The following is a 20,224-nucleotide window of genomic DNA, read 5'->3' as shown; positions in this document are numbered from 1 at the left end:
CAGTGAGGACTCACGCTCCTCTGATGACGAGACTAGCTGAGTTCGTATTTGGAAAACTAGCGTGACAAACTTCTGCAGGAGAACCAGCAGCACACACACCACCCTCCCCTCCAGTTAATCCTTTTATGCTGTTGTCAGCAATGCGCAGGTGGGCCCTCCAAGCCCAGAACCACGCCGATTCAGTTCAGCTGGGTGTTACCAGCTGACCACTAGTTAACTCACCACATTGAGTCACTAAGATATTCAGTCTGGGCTCAAGTGTGTGGTCCTCCTGCCTCAGCCTCACAGAGTACTAGCATTATAGGCACGTGCCATCACACTTGGCTCAAATTTATAATTGAATTTGTTGAAATGTCGCTGGTGTCTTTCACACAAACTCAGGAGGAAAGCCATTTCTTTGGCTTTATGTATTTTTCAAAATGCAACTGCCCTCTGATGTTAGTAGAGTTTTTTTTCTTTCTTTTTCTACAGAGATTCATCTGGAGGGTCATTATCTGAATATTCACACTGTTACTTCTAATACAAGGTCAGAGGGCTGGGGATGTAGCTCAGCAGTACAGCACTTGCCTGGCAAGTGCAAGGCCCTAGGTTCAATTCCTGGTACCAAAACAAAACAAAACAAAACAAAAACAAGAAAAAACCACCAACAACAAAAAAATACAACCAAACCAAATAAAAAAACCCAAATCTAATACAAGGCTGGAATGTTAGTAAAATCATTCTGCAATGAGACCCTAGGAGAAAGAGGAGGCCCTTCTGGAAAGCTGACTGGCATCTTGTTTGGAGGGACACTTTTATCCCGCTCTAACGAGTAAGAATAAACTTGTTAGGTTGGATGCCAAAGCAGGAGGACACCAGGAGCAACCCCAGAGGTCATAAAATCTACCTTCCTCTGTGTGTCTGTGTATGTCTCCATGTGTATGCGTGTATGTGTGCATGTGTGTGCTCAGGGGAGGTGAGAGAGTCAGGAAGCAGCAGAACCTTCAGTGTTCAGGGCATGTTTTGTCCACACTGATCCTAGGCAGGAGGGGCCCGAGCCTTGCCTCCACAGGTCTGGAGCCCAGGACTTCTGCTGCCCTTAACAGACTGCCTATCCAGCTCCCTTTCCCGCTGGTCTGACCTGAAGCCAGGAGGCAACACTGAGTCTGCAGAGAACCCAGCCCAGGGGGCCTCCCCCACCCCCAGGCCACAGTCCCCGAGAAGCCCCTTCTTTCTGGGAGGCAGGCAGCTGTGACAGGCCCTGCTTGTGTACCCACAGTCCTGCTGGGAAAGCAGGGCGGAGGCTGGGGCAGCTTCCTCACCAGCTTCAAGGACAAACATCTTGAGTCTTTGTCTGCTGTGCAGCTTCCCAAACGCCCATTCATAGACACGTCAGAAATACCCTTTGAACACAGCCTCTCTCCCCATGGGAGCCAAACGCTTGCTCCCAGCTGCTGCATTTTACATTTGCAGTTTCTAAATATTCTATTCCTGATTTGCAGGATTCGAAACAAGAAAATTCCAGTGCAGAAACTGTTCCCTTTCCACATGAGGTGACCAAGAGCAGCCTGAAGACACACAATAGAAACCGTCCTCTGAGCCTGTGACTGGTTCATGACTGCAGGAGGGATGGACCTTGGGCTGACTCAAAGCCTGCAGTGCAAGCTATTAAACATGAATGTTAGAACAGAACAGTGACTTTCAATAAAACCATTGAAAATGAAAACACATTTTTTTTGCCCTAAGGAAAAAAAAAAAAACTTAACTTTTTAAAGTTCAAAGAAGACCAGTTTAAAAAAAAAAAAACCTTTAGAACTTTATCCACATGTTAAATGTATCTGACCCCATTATCTTCCTGTTGCACAAATAGCACCTAGGTCTGGCCACACCACTCTGTACCCAGATGCACATACAATCCTCACGTATACTATACTGCATTTCTCCACGGTTTCTGCTCTATGCTTTTTTATTGTTGTTGTTTTGTTTTGTCTTTTGTCTTTTTGAGGCAGGGTTTTGCTATGCAGTTCAGGCTGGCCTTGAATGCACTTTGTAGCCCAGGCTGATCTTGAAATTGCAGTGATCCTCCTGCCTCAGCCTCCAAAGTGCTGGGATTGCCACCACACCTGGCTGTGCTTTAAAATGAGTTGTGGTTCAGTGAGAGGTTCTACGGTTTCACCTGATTAATGTCACCTGTAACGTCACCCTGCAAAGAGCTAGTCAAAGATTAGTTACTTCTGCTCGGGAGGCTGTGCAGGCGCTCTTGGAACCAGGCTGCCAAAGTGCTGAGCACAGGGCTCTCAAATGCACTGTTTGCCAGACTTTTCCTGGAAAACACCATTCTCTGCCTAATCTTTCCTACTGCAAACTTATGGATTTGAAAAAACTACTTGGGCTGAGCAAAAGGCCTCATGTTGACACACGAAACACAGGACACCTTTGCGTCCTGCTGCCCTCACTCACCTCTCTCCTGTCCAGGAGACATGTAGGCCGGTCACCTGTTCTCTGCCCAACCCAGGCTTGCCTTTGGCTCCTTCCCAGGCCACCTCAACATCTGTACCAGGCTCAGGAGAGAGGCAAGACAACCCTGGAAAATCCTGTCATGTCTCCCACTATTCCTAATGGGGAAAACTGGGGCATCTAAATGTAAAGTTCCTGAATTACTTACAGGAATGCTTTTTAAACCACTCTAATTAAGAGATGACTGTAGGCATTAAACGTTGACATTCGACATCAGCACTTAGTACTCTATCTTGCTGTCCTTCTGTGTGTAGAAAATAACCCACAAGATAGTATGCTAAGATATTAGAAAAGGAAATGGGTGCTTAAAATGTTTAATAAAAATTAAGCTTTTGGGGCACCAGGGATTTAGCTCAGTGGCATATGCACCTCCCTTTCAAGTGTGAGATACAATCCCTGGTACAAAAAAAAAAATGATTAAGCTTTTTTTGTCAGTAATTATATAGATCATTACTAAGAAGCCACACTTAAAAACTTGACTCTATTGACAGTCATGAGATGAAGAGTAAGAAGGAAACTTCACGACGCTCTTTAGGCTCCAGGGATTGAAAACGGCACCTATAACTAAACACCAATACTGAGGATCTTTAAATTCGTTATTAAACAATCATTCAAAAGTTTGCAAGGGTAAATAAGGCAGTTTTAAACAGCCAAGGACATTGTGACAGAGGAGTAGAGAGGGCCCTCGCAGCTTCCCACTGCTCCGCAGCCTGCCTACGTTACATTTCCAGGATCGACCATATAAAAGGCTGAAATACAACTAAATACGTCCAGCTGGAAATTCAGTTGGAGAAAAAGGTGGCATTTGAATAAATGGGGTAAAGATGGATGGTTCAATAAATGGTGTGGCGCAAAGGGTAGCCTTCTAGACAAAAGGTAAATTGGAGCCACACTGCATCTCAGAGTAAATTCTGGAAGGATCAAACATTTCAAAATAAAAATGAAGTCATACATGTGACAGGGGAAATTTCTGATTTTTTTTTTTGGTACCGGGGATTGAACTCACAACGTTGCACTTGCCAGGCAGGCATTTGTGCCGCTGAGCCATATCCCCGGCCAGAAAAAAAATTTTAAAAATAACCCTGCAAATACCAACCCGTGTGCCATCCATGCCAAATGTGTAACAATTATGCCAAAAGACATCCAATCAGCACACCGCATTCATGGAGAGCATGCTTAAGAGGCCATGGTGAGAAAAATTTCAGGCTCAAAAATATTTTTTCTCTTCTCTTTGTTATTGGTAGTTCTGAATGTTAGATATTTTTTCCCTGTGAGGTCAAAAGGTACCTAAATACACGATTGTGAGTGGAAAATAGGGGACAGAAATCAGGTTTTGGCAGTTTTTCCTTTCTCATTTGTGTGTGAATTTTTAATATTCATGTTAGGATGTAAAGCATCAATGCAAGTCAAAATGTTTCAATGAACAATTTCAGCACTTCAACTTTGTAACAATTATAAACACAAATCTGTTAAAATTCTCTGGACAATGCTAGCATTTGGATTTTTAAAAAATAAGTAAATTTCTTATTGACAGCAACTAAATGGTGTTCATAGCATTTCTGTCACGCAGTGGGTTCCATTCAGTCACTATAATTTTCTAAGTTGCCTTACATGCTAGTATGTTTTTAATGTTGTCACTCTTTCTGTGCTGTTTCTGTAGTTTTGCTATTAAAACACATTAAACTGTAAAAAATAATAAGAACAATTCTGCAAGTCAGTTATATTATTAGTGTCTCTTAGTAGTTTAAAGATAACAATACGCAACGTACTATTGTTATCTCCAAATATTTTATTATGAAATATTATTTTATCTTTTTTCCATAAAATTAAAAATAAAAAACAACCTGTAGTGAAGATGACCTTTCTAAAGAAACCAAAAACCCCAGGGGCCAAAAAAGAAATGACTGAAAGATTTGACTAAACACACATTTTAAAATATTCTACCTGGCAAATGCTATCATGGGCAAAGTCAGAAGACAAATGTCAAGCCAGGAACAAATATTTGCAATTCATATCACAAAGGGCTCATTTCCCTGGTACAGAAAGAGCCCTCTCAAAGCATCAGGTGAAAGGCTAACAGCCAAGAGAAAAGTGGTCAGAGGCTACCAACAGGCAGTTACTAGAAAAGGAAATAAAAATAGCTTTTAAGTATATAAAAAATGTGCACTAAAGAAGTACTAACTAAAACCACAGTGAGGAAAATTTGTCACCTACCAGTTTGGAAAATGTCAAAAAATAGGGTTACTATAGCCAATTCTATTGAAGATAACAAGAGACAACACAGTAACCATGGTAGAACTCCTTGTACAGTGGTTTTATATTTCTTTTTTGTTTTATGTGTTTATATGAATATGTTTTGTTTTGTCCTGCTTTGTTTCCCCCTAGAAAGGATAGAAATATATGTTAAGACTCATGCATGCGTAGAACCTATGAACAGTGTACAAGAACTGATCTTACGATGCATGATGAAATAACCAGATACTTTGAAGAAAAAAAGACACCACAGTACATAGTGCTACAGTACCCATCCCGAAGTGTCATGATGTGAAATCCAGCAGTACTATTAAACTTTGTTCAGAGTGATTTTAGCCTGCTTTGGTTTGCTTAATCTCAACTATATGAAGATATGGATAACCGCATGTATGTTTAAGTGTACAGGATTGATAACCATGTTACATGTTTATGCTGGACAGCTGAACAGAACTGTTTGCAGTCTTGCTGTTTGAATTCCCACTTTATATGCTCCACTTTAGTATCTTCAGCAACTATTTGTAAGAGGACAATATGTAAACATCAACTAGTGATTTCTTATGGTTTATTTCTTCTTTGGAAGTATGTATTATTTCTAGCATTTTCTGTTTTGTTTATTCTTTCTTTAAATAAAATTTTAAAAAAAAAGTAGGGTTACCTTGACTTGTGGGTGGGGTATCGGGGAGACAAGTCCTACTACACAGTGCTGGCTGGATACACCTCAGGGCAACAGCTGGTGGTGTTTCCCATGCACACCCCCTGTGACCCACCAATTCCACTTCTAGGTTTTTATCTGACACTGGCACATTTTCACCATGACATATATACAAAATGATTCACTGGAGCACTGTCAAAGCAAAAGATCAAAATGAATGAAGGTGGGCTGAGTGGCGTACTCTGGGAGGCCGAAGCAGGAGGATCTCAAGATCAAACCCAGTCTGGGTGACTTAACGAGAACTTGTCTCAAAATAAAAATAAAATCGGACTGGGGATATAGCTCAGTGGGAAGGTCAATTCCCCAGAAGCAGGGGGGGTGGTGGATTATAAATAGCTCTTCCTTTTTACACTTAGAACAATCTTTACATAATAGGATGTGAAGATCAAAGCACAAAGATAAGAGCTTCCAGAGAACAAGGCCAGAAGCAGGTCACAGGTCCTACTGGGACACAGGGCCACTGCTTCCTGAGCAGGGTGAGGCTTGGGCAGAAACGTGGAAAGAAATGACGCAGCCCCATGGAGCTTAGAGCAGAGGAACACAGTCCCCAGAGCTGAGAGAAGCCATGGTAATGACAGCATGTGCACAGGCCTCTCCCACGGTACGGGAGCACGGTCAGCGTCTCCTCAAATGGGCGACAACTCTACCTTCTAGGGAGCCAGGGAACTGAGGATCAGACCTTCATTCTTTTTTTTTTTGTCTTTTTCCTTTTTATGGGTACCGGGGATTGAACTCACCACTGCCTGCTTGCAAGGCAGGCGCTTATGCCGCTGAGCTAAATCCCCAGCCCCCAGACCTTCATTCTTATCAGCAGAGTACCTCAAAACTGAGCAGATAAGCATGTTCCAGAAAGTTCTGCAAAAGCAAAGTCTCGCTTTGCATACAGAACACAAAGGCAAAGGTTGGGGCAGGTGTCACTGTTTAATACTTAATCTGGAGTGTCAAGTCCCATAGTCCAGGATGGTGATGGGAAATCGCTTCAATGTTCCCCTGCACATTTTCTCTGGCCTCTTTCTGGAACTGATCTTATTTGGGTGTTCGGTTGCCTGGACTGATCCTGCAGTTTTCTCTTCTACTTCCCACTATATTTTGGTCTTTGTCCTGCCTTCTGGGGGAGATCCTTAGCTGCACTTTCAAATCCCCCTACTAATCTTGATGTGTGCTCTAGAAGCCCTCTCCTGTCCTCTGGGTGCTTCTCCTCCTCCTGTCACACGTGCGTGCCTCTTCTCCTGTTCCTGAGGACCAGCCCCACAGGTTTACTTCTGTCCACCTCAGCCTGTTCCCTTCGCTTCTTTCTTGTCAGGTCCAGGCTTTCCTCAGCTGACCATTTTCCCTCACACAGCTATCTGCTCTCCCTGCTAAGACGCTGGCACACAGCCATCTCGTCTGTCTGTCTAGGCAGCCTCTCCACCGGGGCTTCCAGCTACCCTGCTAGTGGATCCCTAACTGAGAATGCTTCTGGGCCTTTTTTGGGAGGCCACCTCCTGCCATAGATCTGGGCAGTCACTTGTGTGAAAGGGAAGAAGAGGGGTGACTGCAACTTCCTGCCAGTTCTTAGGTCCTCTGACACATTCCTCACCCCAAATCCAGCAGTCGGTGCCTCCTGGTCCTTGTAGGACCCCCTCATGCAGGTTTGGGCTCCTACTTTTCAGGGTCTGCTAAGTCAGTTTGTGCTTAAGAATTTGTTCCTTTTCTTTCATTATCATTTTAGGGGGATTCAGGAAGGAGTGAAGATAAATGTGTTCTGTCACTTTCTATCAAAGATTTAAGCAGAAATTCTGCATGGCAAATTCTACCACGGGCAAAGTCAAAAGACAAATGACCAGGAACTAATATTTGCAATTCATATCACAAGGGGCTCATTTCCCTGGTGGATCAGGAAAAAGGGACCAAGAATAAACAAATAAATGTATTTTTGTTAAAATTATTTCTTTGGGTTAAAACCATGGTATTCACAGTCCAATGTATCCACCCAACAAACATTGATTGAGCACCTACTAAGTACTGAGCACAGTCCTGGGCAGTGATACATGGCAGAAAACTAGGACCGTGGTCGAAGACAGCCCTGAGAGCTCTGTGGCTCTCTTTGTTGAGTTGGGTTTATTTCTGTGCTAAGAGGGCAGAGGCAGGGGAAGGGACAATAATACCAGCTTTGTAGGGCTGTTTTGAAGATAAAAGAAAACACATGGGGTAGATTTATGATTGAATAAATTACATTACAAATAAACATAAAGGGACATGATTAAGACAGGGATCTCAGCTTGTGAGTCTGTCTCGTGAGACCTCTTGTCCACTATCAATTGGTTACTATCCTTCAGCTGTCACCAAGGCAGCCTATGAAGGTCAGTCAGTCTTACCTGGATGAAAAAAAGACACTATATGGGAATCACTGAATTCAGTGGCCAATGGATAGGAGGCATCCATGAATCAAAAGTATTGGTTATTTTTGTTGGACTTAATAGTAATTACTTCACTATTTATCACTACTTATCATAGAATATAGGTTTCAAATAAATTTGATATAAATGAACGAAACCTCTAATGACATTGCTGGAGGCTTCCCTTAGTACAAGAGGCTTCTGTCAACAAAGAGAACCACCCAGTCTGCATGTGGAGGAGGATTTCCTCAAAGATCTCTTCAAAGAGAGGGTACCTGTGGTCTCTGGAAGGATGAGGGGACTCCAGGTAGAAGAAACATGATTGGAAGACACAAGCAGGAGAGAACATATGGTGTCAGGAAATGTGGAGGGCTCTGATGTGTCCACGACACTGGCATTGGGAGAGGAGAGGGCAAGCCTGAGGCTGGACCTTACACTACAGTGAAGAGCCCCTACAGTCTAAAGCGGGGCAGGGATGTGATCAGCTTTGTGCCTTATAAAGATAATGTGGCAGGCGAGGCATGGTAGTCCACACCTGTAGGCCAGCACTCCAGAGGCTTAGCAGGAGGACTACAAGTTCAAGGCCAGAATGGGCTACCCAGTGAGCACGAGGCCAGCCTGGACTACACAGGAAGACCCTGTCTCAAAAACACCAACCAAGCAGGAAGGAAGGAAGCAAGGAAGGGAGGGAGGAAAACCAGACTAATGATACTTCCAGATTTTGCCCTGAGGATGAAAAACTTTAGTTTTTAAAGTTTCATTGTTATTTAGACTAAACATTATTTGGTACTTAGAACTTGTTCTGTATTTTCTCCTATAGAAATTATGTATGCATCTCCTTTATCCACTTATACACTAAGATTCTGACACCCAAATATATTCGTATAAACTGTGTTTATTATGTCCTTTGTCATTTGTATAACTGATCTAATTAACAATATTAATATATAAGAAGTAATAACTGCTAAACTCATATATATCCCAGGGATCCTACAAATCACTTCATATGCTGATTTTTTTCTTCTTATATTGAATCTACAAAATAAGTGCAATTAATCTATTTCTCAAATAAGGAAACAGAAACTCAGCTGGGGGAGGTCAGCTGGCCAGCAGAGAGCAGAGCTGGCATCTGTGCCCAGCTGTGGGGCTGGTGTCTCTGAGCAGAGCCTGGGCCCTAGGCCCCAGCCCAACGGTTCCCCATCCGCCAGCTTTGCTAATTTCTCCATCTCTACTGGCTCCTCTGCATCCGCCTGCCCAATCTTGGGGGACAACCTCACTCCACTGACTCTCGCTTGTCCCCCTTCCTTTCTCAGCTTGTGTGTGCTCAGTAGCTGCTTTGGTTTCTTTTCTCAGCTTACCACGGGAAACAAACACCCCTAGTTCTTACGGCTAAGGTCCTGGGCTTCGTCAGACCTCGTTCTTCCTAACCTGTGGTCTGCACCTTCTCTTTACCGTTTCCTTCTCTGGCTTCCACAATGCTCAAGCTTTCCAGCTCTGCTCTTGCTTTCCTGCTGCCTGCCCCGGGCTCCCACGCTGGCTCCTCTTCCCACCCTCACCGTGGCCTGCCTTGGTCACCAGTCCTCCTCCACGAGTCTCTCACCCCCATCAACCCCTTCCAAACTCCCCAGCCTAAGATCTGGAATCTTCGTATCTGGCCTTGAGCTCTTAAATAAGTTTGACTGTCAGATTTATACTTCCACAGACAAGCCCCAAAGGAAACGACTCTCCCCAGAGAGTCAGCTTCCCCAGGTGACTTCTCTCTTTCTGTCAATGACTCTATTCTTCCTGAGCTGCCTGTAACCTGGGCACTGCCTGAGAGGTGGCTGTTTGTCCCAGTGCGCAAGGCCATTCCATCATCCACTGACACCACAGGTTCCACCTGGGAGGGCTCTGGAGTTTGTCCCATCCTCCTCTTTGTCACCATCACTTGGAGTACACCCAAACTCCTTCTTTCTCAGAATGTGAGACTCCATGTGATCTGACCTCCTCTCTTCCCCTCCAGATTAGGGATTCTCAAGTACAATTAGAGCTCTTGTGACCAGAGCATAGCTAAGAGCTGTCTACAAAGCAACTGTGGAGACCAGACCAGAGGGAGGGCCAGAAGCTCATTAGCAAACAAACCCAAAGGGCACCGTGAACAACAGGCAGACTGGTGGCATGTCCAAATGCCACGTAAGTAGCACTAAGTTCATCTTTGGGAACTAAAAGAGGGAAGGTCAGAGTCCAGCCAGATGGAGTCAGGGACCTGTGACAGGAGCACGCAGGGCTGTTAGGGCAAAGCAGTAACGAGGAAGAAATGTGACAAGACAGGTGGCCTCTGTCACCTTGTCAGCTGGTTAGCAGTCCACAGGACAAAGGGGCAAATGAGGATAAGAATGCTGGCACAGAAGTGAAGCCCTTGCTCACGTGATCAGGGCACTGGCTCGTGCTCGCACGGACCTCTGCCTTTCCCACAGTCTTAGCTCCCCAAAGCCGACTGAGGACCTCGGCATCCAAACACCCCAGCACCATCCACCTCCTCCCCTAAATTCCTTTATCCCTGGCTGAATTACTCACTGTGATGCCCGATCACATGTTCTACCCCAACATACACCAGTATGGATGGATCCTGGGCAAAGGCGCAGCGCACAGTTCTAAGAGACTGCTTCCATGCCCACTGTATTCTGTGGGCAGACACATGCATGGAAAGCTGTTTACATTCCTGTCCTTAGGGAAGAGCTGAAGAGACAACAGATGGGCAAAATTACAGGGTGAAGAGGAGCTGGGACTCGAGAAAGCCCGGAGGGATTCAGCAAGAGGGCTTGCTGGGCAGAGAGGATGGGAATAAGGGGGAAGGTATGGGGTCTGTTACAGGTGACGGTGATGCAGGTGCCGAGAGTGGACAGACCGGAAAGCAGATTCCTAAATATTATTACTAAATATATTAAGTGGCAGATTTTAAAAATATCTATCTGTAGTTATTCACAGAAAAGAGTCTTCCTTTATTCAAATGCCAACGAAGAAAAAGTCTGCATCTGTCTACTTGCTGGTGCTTCCCCCCTCACCCATGGACCAACTAGGCCGTCAGTCCTCGGTGTCTCTCTCAGTCCCATCAACTCTCTTCCCAAATCCTCTACTGAGCATGACTGGCCTTGAGCTCACACCTAAGTGGAAGCCTGTAATGGCTTGGTAGGCTTCAACTTTTAAGTAATAATAATAATAATAATAATACATTTTTCTAGGGTATCTCATTTCATACTAATACCCAGTTGCTGCTTACAACTGTGATGGGGCTGAACACACGGGTACAGGGTCATCAGGAGGAGGACTTGTGCTACCTTTCACAGGAAAATCAGGTTGCTTGTGGCAATGGCATTAGTGTCCAAAAAAAAGATGGGAAAATGCATAACCTCTCCTTCATGGGTGGCTTTGGATTAGCCACTAGCATCCTGGGGAGGTTTCCCAAATGGTCCATATGACACTTTCTAATGGCTATCTCCGAGGTTAAGTTGCCTGGCTTGAGGGCATACACCCACATTAACCCAGAGCCCCCACTCTGTGCCTAGAAACTACCCAGGGTGGAGATGCAGGTGAGTCACAGGTGTCACAACGTCTGACTCACTGCCCTGGCTCACTGTGACAGTGCACACAGTCACCTTGGGCAGATGAAGTGGTCAGTCTGGTAACAGTTGGTCACATGGACAGTGGTGATGCCCTGTCCAGCCACACACATACACAAGGATCAGAGCTTTCTGTGTGAGAAGCAGCTTCTTGGAGTTTCGTGGAGGTGTAGATCTCCTTATAAACTCAGGACAGTAAGTGACTATTATACCCCTAGTGGACTCAGGCCCCAGAGCCAGTCCCTTCAACAGACTCCACCCGCAGGACAGGAATTCCTGATGCTCCTGAAGACAAGCAAGTTCCACAGCCAGCCACTCCCCCACCGCTGTTCTAGCAAAGACATGCTGCAGACTGCAGCAAGCAGCTTAAGATCAAAATCGGTAACCCCTCATTTGTGGGATCAAAAAAACATGAGAAGCTGATAAAAACTAGCGACATTTAGAACTTCTAGACTCTAAAAATCAATGTCCATTTTGTGACACTGAATGCTGGAACAATTTTCAGGCAACTACATACTGAGAAGGGACCACAGACACGGATGCCAGGCAAGGCCTGTAAAGTAAGTTAGGTCTAAGCACAGTGGTTTTAGGGAGTAGCAGTTAGGGATGTGTGGGGGACCAAGACTGACCCTGGCCCCTAACCTGGGAAAGACTGGAACACAGGGTGACTCAGCAAAAAGGCCCACGGCAGGAGTTGAGACCCAGTGGCCCTCTATATGTACTGCTTTGATATGTGACAACCCTTGTAGCACATGTTTATTTGCAACTTTTTTCTTTTGCATTTTTGAAGAATGGAGGCCCCCAAAATAAACTCAGATGTGACGATTAGGGCAGGCAGGATGAGCAACATAAAGAATTGGATTCCTTTAGTGTACGTGGCATATGAGAGATGAGTCTTTTTCTATCTGAACTAAACCAAGTGAGTCTTAACTATTTTGGATTCTGAGCCCTTTTAGATACTTTAGGCTTCAAAATTTCTGAAAGAAGCTACAATCTGAATCTGGGCTAGAGAGAGGGATGAGCATTACAGCAGATTCAGGTTGGTTTCCTTGGCTCCGTACAAGATGCCTCAGAGATGGTGGCACTTCCTTCCTGTTGTGGCTAGCGCCTTGAATAAGTGAGCTGCTAGGGTGGGGAAAACAGTCCAGGAAAACCTACATCCAAGAGTTTAATTACACCTGGTGACAGGCAAAATAGACATCACCTCCCAGGGCATAGCATCCACCAACTGGACAAACCACCTCACCATACGGAGGCAGAAAATGGTGAGGACTAAGGTGACCAACGTAACCCTGTTTGTCTGGAAATTCCTCAGCATTAGCAGACAAAGGCTGTCATCCTGAGAAACCTGTCAGACCTAGGAAAACATTTGGTCAGTCTGGTAACACAAGATTACATCCTGGGGTCAATAATTCAGTCTTTAAACTTGACAGTGTAACTGTGATTCCAATTACTTAAAATTGCATAAGCAATATCAAGATGAACTCACCAGAAAATAAGACCTCATTTGAGGAAGTTATTCATCAGTATTTAGCCCAATAAAGAAGAGTTTGTCTTTCTTCTTTCAAGAACTCTCTTGTAATGTAAGTTTCCAGATAACCTGAATCTGAGGGCTACATAATAAGAGCATCAGCATTGTGGACCTGCTTGTCAGTAGTTCATGGTTTACCACAAGTATCTAAGGAATATTTGTGTAGCTTTTCAAATGTATAAAATCGGGTCAATGGAATTAAGGCTCCTGGCAATTAGGAGTTTATCCTGTGAAAAGGATAAAGCTTTAGTGTTCAGCTGGGAAGGAAAGAAGCTAAATCTGTTCTGGAATGTCTGTGAGCAAAAGGAATTTTTAAACCCAAGATAACGAAATTCTTTTTGGCTTTAACTTGCTATACACAAACTGCGCATGCTCCCCAGTGTTACCTGTGAGGGGGCTTGGGCTAGCAGTTTGACTGGGAGGGAGTAAGAGAAACTGTATTTGCCTGAGATTGTGCTTGAGACTAAGAAAACATCAACTGTTCATATCAAGCACCTTTACCCCAGCCTCAGCTTTGGCTATGTCACTGCAAACAATCCGCCTTATTAATAGGAAGCAGAGTCAGGCGTGGTGGCGCATGCCCATAATCCCAGCATTCGGGAGGTTTAGGCAGGAGGATCGCTGTGAATTTGGGGCCAGCCTGGACTACATAACAAGACCTTGTCTCAAAAACAAACAAGCAAACAACAACAAAATGGAGGCAGAGAGGAAAATGGCAGGAGAGTGGGAGTTTATAAAATGCTCTTCACATCTGGAAAAGAACTCTGTACACAGCACTATCAGAGAGACCTAAATCAGTGCTATTTTAGAGCATTTGTAATTGTTTAATACTCCCTTTGTACTCTAAGAGAAAAATAGTGTACCTTGTATATTTATGACAAATATAGCATGTGTACACACAGAACTGGGCTTTTATTGGAGGCAGATCAAAGAAAAATGGGTATTTACCGATAGAAAATGAGTATGCATGGAGCACAGCTGTGAGGAACCAATAAAAAACGCCTCCTAAACATTACCACAATGAATAGGCATTTTTGGTTTGTTTCTTTCTTTTGTTAAGAACCTTTAAAAAAAAAAACATCCCTCTCAATGGCTGTCTCAGAAAAGAAGATTCTCAAATGTTCACACACTAAGACAACAGATGGGAGGCGAGCACCAGTCCAGTGAGACTCCTGCTTGGGGCTGTGCTCCCGTGAGTGAGGGGAGCAAGGCGGAAAACCACAGAAGAGCTCTCTGTCACCATCTGCAGAAGGGCTCTGGGTTTTCCACCGCTCTCTGTGACCAGGCAAAGCAGTTTCCAAGGATAATAATTCAGGAGGGCACCATGGCATGCAGAGCCAACTGTAAGCTTGGCTCGGTGTTAACAGGGGTGTGGTCCTCACAGTCAAGTTTCAGGTGTCTCAACCCATGGAGAGCAGCAGCAACAGCTCCGAGAAAAGCAGTGGCAGCTGGTTGCAGAAGAAGCGATTAGGTTTTGCTCTCTGGGGAGAAATGAACCACAAACCTCTGGCTGTGGTTTTGATCAGACTGCTAGCACTCCTTGGACCCCAGGGGTGTTTCCTGAACCCCAAGAAGACACCTCAGCTCAGTTTTAGGCTTGTCAATGAGCAGGGCTCCATCCTGCCTCAGCTAAACCCCTTCATCTTTGGCCACACTTCAACCCACACCAACGAGCCTGCTAATGAGGGAAAAACCAGCTGCTTGGCTGCCCACAGAGAGAAATTTTAATAGCAGGTTCCAGTGACAGACACCTGCTGCCCATCATCACTTTCCAACACAGATCTGGTGACAGAAAATTCAGCATGGCCTGCAGGGAAGGGCAGAGGCTGCAGGCCACTGTGCTGGAGGCTGCCCTGCTTAATTTAAAACAAATGAATAGGTAAGTAAATAAATCCACCTGCTTCCAGAGACAGGGTGGAACCCTCAGACACACAAAGCTCTGAGAGAGCTAAAAGCACACTGATTCCCCAGGCACCACTGAACAAGTTGGAGACAGGGAAGTTTTTCTGCCCAGCCAAAATGAGATCATCACTCACCTACACCTGTTTATGGCAAACAAGAGAAATGACGATACTGTACTTGGGTTTGGGAACTGCGAGGGATCCTGCTCTGTCCCACCAAGTATGTGGTTCTTGATCTGGGGCACACGTACCCCAGCGATGTGGAAAAGACACAGACATGGATTGTCACAAAGCCAGAGGAAATGTGCTAAGGGGTCACAGAGGGACGTGCAGAGAGAAGGCACAGTGGGCACACGGCTGAAGGATGAGGCAGGGAAAGCCTCTCAGGACTGCTGTGGTTGGGTTTTTCTTGTAGGACAACAGGTATTTTGTTAGAGAGGGAAGGGGATTTGGAGAAGCCAGAGAACAACAACCTTCCTGGCGCCATGAGAATGTCACAAGTGATCAGCTAGGCAGGCAGGCTTGTCTCACACTGCAGCAAGCCTTGGGTGCCGGCCTGTGTCAGGAAGCCAACTCAAGAGATATTCCGACAGGTGGGTGGGTCACAGGCAGGGGAGTGACTGGGGCACTCCTGCAAAAGGCCACAGGAGTGGTACATTCCACAGCTGAATACACGTAGGTAAAAGGTCCTGAGCTGTATAGTTAATTTGTGCATTTTACTGTATATACAGGATAGATCAGAAAAGGACTGTAAAAAACCCCAGTGGAGACTGTGCCAACCTGTCCCAGAGCATGTAGGATGGGAACGGTTATGAGAAGACAGATACACAAGAAAATCTTTCCCTTTAGCTTCTTCCCTTGGCCTGCAGGCAGGGCCCCCTCCCAGGGTGCTACCTCTAGGAAGATCTGATCACGCTACCAACCAAGCAAGGGAGCCAGAAGCAGCCAGCGCTGGCACTGAAGGGCATTGCTTATCCTGTTTGATTTTATAGAGAAGGAAGCTGAGGGCCACAGAGCCTGTGCTTTGTCCAGGGTTCCCTGGCCAGTTGGAAGGAAAAAGACTTAGGTTTGCATCCTACTCCAAATTTCTCTACACCACTGTGACCAAAGCCACGAGGGGATTTGAACAGATGACAGAATTAAAAAGCTGTTAAGAATCAAATGTCAGAAGAGAGGTTGCAGCAGGCGTGAATGCTCACGGCCTACCACGTGTTAAAACTGGTTACCAAGTAATACGTACATAGCACCCTGGGCTAGGGATGCACAGAGCACAATGGTAGGGTGCTTGCCTAGCGTGCTCAGTGCCCCAAGTTTGATTCCTAACATCATGAGAACAAAACAAAACAACACAAATAGAAAGCAAACTATCTACTGATTCTGTAGAGGGCACACACTGTATATACAGAGAACAAAAACCACAGAGATAATCACCAAAATAGCAATGGTATGACATGTTTGGGTGCAATTATAAATCACTTTTGCATGCTTTATTTTCTACTTTATAAAAATAAAAATGCCATTAAATTTATTATGGAGATCTGTATCACCATCTAGATTTTTCCCAGTTCATGACTGAACTTTGTTCTGCTTATTCCAGTAAAAGCAAACACTTCTTGAGAACAAAAAACAAATCGTTAGGAAAATATTGATCTGTTGCTAAATGAACAAGAGGCACATCCTCCCACCAAAGCCAAGTTTTCTTCCAGATAGTAAAAGATACATTTATGATGCATCTTTAGGTCAATCATCTTAAAACAGATTTAAAACTGACTTTCATGCTCAGATGGGCAAAAAAGAAGAATCCCTACTCTCACAGCAAGCTGTTAATCTTCACCGTTCACCAGCCAGTTCCTGCTGCAGAGCGGTGACAAGGGTATGTTCTGCCCGGCACCTACACTATAATAACCGGCTGCTTGCAGTCAGGGCCACTGAAACAAGAGAAGCAGTTTGGGGCAGCTGGCTGTAAATCACTTAGCTGAACCTTGACCTTCCAGCCTGGAGGAAAGCTAGTGAGGCCACAGACCGCCTTCCTTCTAGGAAAACAGCTTCAAAGCTCCAAGAGCAGCACCCAGAACAGCTTCAAACACTTGAGAGGCCATTGTGCAAATGTGGCAAGAGACAGAACATCAAAGGACAGTGGTTTCCACTGGAGTGATGGAAATAGAAAGAGGTCATGTGGAGATCAAAGGCCGCCCCCAGGCCAGCCCTGCTCCTGCTGCTCCTCTGGGCTGGCCTCTTCCGGCACCAGCCTGAGCTCCTGTACCCACCCAGGGACAGCACCCCATCCTCTTCTCCATGGATGAGAAGAGAAACTGGCCCCAGTTTGCATTCAGTTTCCTCTGCCACTCCCAGCCTCCTCATCCTTCAAATGACAGAAAAATGAATCTGAGATTTCATTTTTAAGAGGATTAAATGGCAGAACGTCATTTTATATGCAGTGATACGGATGAGAGACGGCAACATGAAAACATGTTGCCAATGTGCTACACGAACACAGGAAACAGCTAGTCCCTAATCAGAATCTGAATCAGAAGTGAGATAGATGCTAGTTACACATGAGAGAGGCAGAATCCCTTTGCCCTCTGGTCATCTGTCATTTCAAGTCAGAGGGAGCTGGCTGCTTACATAATACTGCTAAATGCTCTATGAGGGTTGGTCCTACAAACCAAAGGGATACACCTGGGAAGTAAATAGTTGTGGAGAACTTGTCTTTTCATGCCCACCAGAAACCACGGCTAGTTCCTAAGCAACACTGGCTCTTTTTTTTTTTTTTTTTTAATCGGTACTGGGGATCGAACTCATGACCGCCCGCTTGCAAAGCAGGTGCTTATACCGCTGAGCTAAATCCTCAGCCCCTAAATTTAATTCTCATCTGCATAAACTTGAGGGTTTTTAATACCTTGGTGGTTGTATGTGTGTGTGGTATTGGGTGTTGAACCCAAGGCCTTCACAGTAAGCTATATCCTTAGCCCATTTTAAAAATTTATTTTGGGAAGGTCTTGCTAAATTGTCCAGGCTGGGCTTAAACTTGTGATCCTCTTGACTTAGCCTCCCTCAGTGCTGGGATTACAAACATGCAACACTGCACATGGCTAAATGGCTTGGTTTTTAAAAGCTCTCTAAAAATGAGAATCCCACTTAATCTGAAAGTAGGTAAAAGGTCACCAAGCAGTCCAAATTAAAGAAACAGTATTAAAGAAACAGCCACAATACAAGTAAGAAAAATGCTGGACAATTTTCAACCAGTTACAATGCATACCCTTTACAGAGCAGGTTTCTTTCTTTCTTTTTGTTTTTTGTTTGTTTGTTTGTTTGTTTTTGGTAGTTCTGGGGATTAAATCAAGAGCGCGCTATCACTGAATTACATCCCCAGTCTTTTAAATTTACTTTTATTTTGCAACAGAGTCTTGCTAAATTGCCCATGTTGGGCTTAAATTTGAGATCCTCCTGTCTCAGTCTCCCGAATAACTGGGATTACAGGCATGTGTCACCATGACTGGAATAGAGCAGACTTTTAACTGTGAACACTGCATAATAAAAATAGTACATGTTTATTTTGGTGCCAAGATGTGGAGGCACACAACGTAAAGTCCCTCAGCAGGGTCAGTTTCAGGCTCAATATGATGGCATTACGTGGCGCACCATGCTCCACTGGAATTAGGCACGATCCTTCTTTACATGGTGCTGTGAAATCACTCTTAACAACGATGAGGAAAATACATAAGAACATAAAAATGTCAAAGCTCACAGTGGAAAGTCTTCACCTCTGTCTAAAGGCCTGTGACAGTGAGTTAGACAAAGCAAAATCCAAACACTCAGATGTTTCTGTTGCCCATTTATCTGCTAGGAAGGGAGAATCATTCACCCACTTTGCCCAAAAGAGGGCAAAGGAACAAGCTCTACTGATACTACCCACCAGGTACCAGAAACCCTGCTAATCGTACATTGAGGGGACACAAAGAAAGACAGCTCTCTGAATGGCCAGCTGCCCTTCCGAGGTGCAGCAGGAGAGAGGAATGAGCTGGCAAAGGCACAGAGTGAAGCCCAAATGGCAAAGAGGGGGCCTTCAGACTAATGGGGAGTGAACGAAGCAGGTAGTCAAAAGACACTCACAGGGCAGAAGGGGAGAGGGGATTTTACATTACATTGTATGACACAGTGTATGTGACCCAGAATACAGATTCCCTATGGCTTCCTCTGTCAGAAGCAAAACTTACACATGGCCCTTGCAGCAGCTGGCCCATTGGGGTGAAGCCATGCTCCTCAAGGGACAGCTCTCAGCTAATGGTTGTGCAGTTTCCAGTACAGCAAGGAGAAGATACAACTAACAGGTCTGTGCCTTTTTGTTGATCACTTATTCTGGATAAGGATAGTTCCTCTTTCCTAGAATTGGCAACAGAGCATTAGCTAAAGGGCTAGAATATTGTCAAGTTTTCTATGTTCGCCTACAAATGACTACTCTCTTCGCAAGGTCCTTCTCATGGATCACAACACCAAACTATGGAAGACGAGATGCTTTCAGAAAATGAAGATTTGATTCTCTCTCATATCCTTCAGGATTTAAACACCAGGCTTCCATCAGACCTGGCTGTTTTTTTTTTTTTTTAACACCAACAAGGCCGTTTTTCATCAGTGCTTTAAGGACACAATATTAAAAGGTTCTATTTGTGGGGACAAGGGATACTGGAAACCAAATCCAGGACACAGCACATGTTAAGTACACGCTCCACCACTGAGCTCCCCCGCAGCCAGAGAGGGGTCTTCTCTGAAGACCGCTCAGAGGCAGACAGGTCAGCAGGCTGGCATATGGAGGGCATATGGTCTACTCACTCTTTGGTCAGAAGAGGACAGGACTTGAGCAGGAAGCGTGACAGCCCTGAGTCCTGAAAGTAGAGGTCAGGTGGGGCTGTGGGGCTCTTCAGGTTCAAACACCGGACAATCACATACAGCACAGCAGCCACTGCAGCCAGCTTCACCCCATCAAACACGGCTGGAAGCTCAGGAGTGTCCATCATGGCATTCATCTTGATCTGGGGAGCAGAGAGATGGGTCTGAGGAGAGGGAGAGCACACCACACAACAGAGGCACATCCTGTTGTGAGCAGGACATGTGTGTGTCCACAGTGCACACCCAGGAAGACACCATCAGCACCTTACAGCCACTGACACACTGGCAGTCACCCAATTACAGACACAGAGCCCTGGGTGCTCAGAGACGGGAACCAGCATGGTTTTCTTTCTCTAATTTCATGAGCGTTTCGAAGATAAGCAGATTGCTGCTTATAGCGCTGCAGAAAATGCTGACAATCAGGTCTTTTTGAGAGCAGGAAAAATAAGACTAGTAAGAAAGGCAGG

The 20,224-nt window shown here is 45.0% G+C and overlaps 1 protein-coding gene across 1 annotated transcript in view; it reads right to left on the bottom strand.

Moving 5' to 3' along the window:
- The window catches only part of Abhd2 (abhydrolase domain containing 2, acylglycerol lipase), a 103,242-nt gene that overhangs the window by 58,719 nt on the left and 24,299 nt on the right, over window positions 1–20,224 (bottom strand). Inside the window, exon 3 of the mRNA XM_003475250.5 lies at window positions 19,701–19,900. Within this exon, the coding sequence (XP_003475298.1) occupies window positions 19,701–19,894 (194 nt within the window). The 5' untranslated portion in view covers window positions 19,895–19,900. The remainder of the gene's footprint in view (window positions 1–19,700; window positions 19,901–20,224) is intronic.

Source organism: Cavia porcellus, unplaced genomic scaffold (assembly GCF_034190915.1).
Source record: "Cavia porcellus strain 051 isolate PalLab524CR breed Dunkin Hartley unplaced genomic scaffold, mCavPor4.1 scaffold_6, whole genome shotgun sequence".
NCBI lineage: Eukaryota > Metazoa > Chordata > Mammalia > Rodentia > Caviidae > Cavia > Cavia porcellus.
Note: the sequence above shows the minus strand (reverse complement) of the source record. Positions and strands in the feature narration are given on the sequence as shown.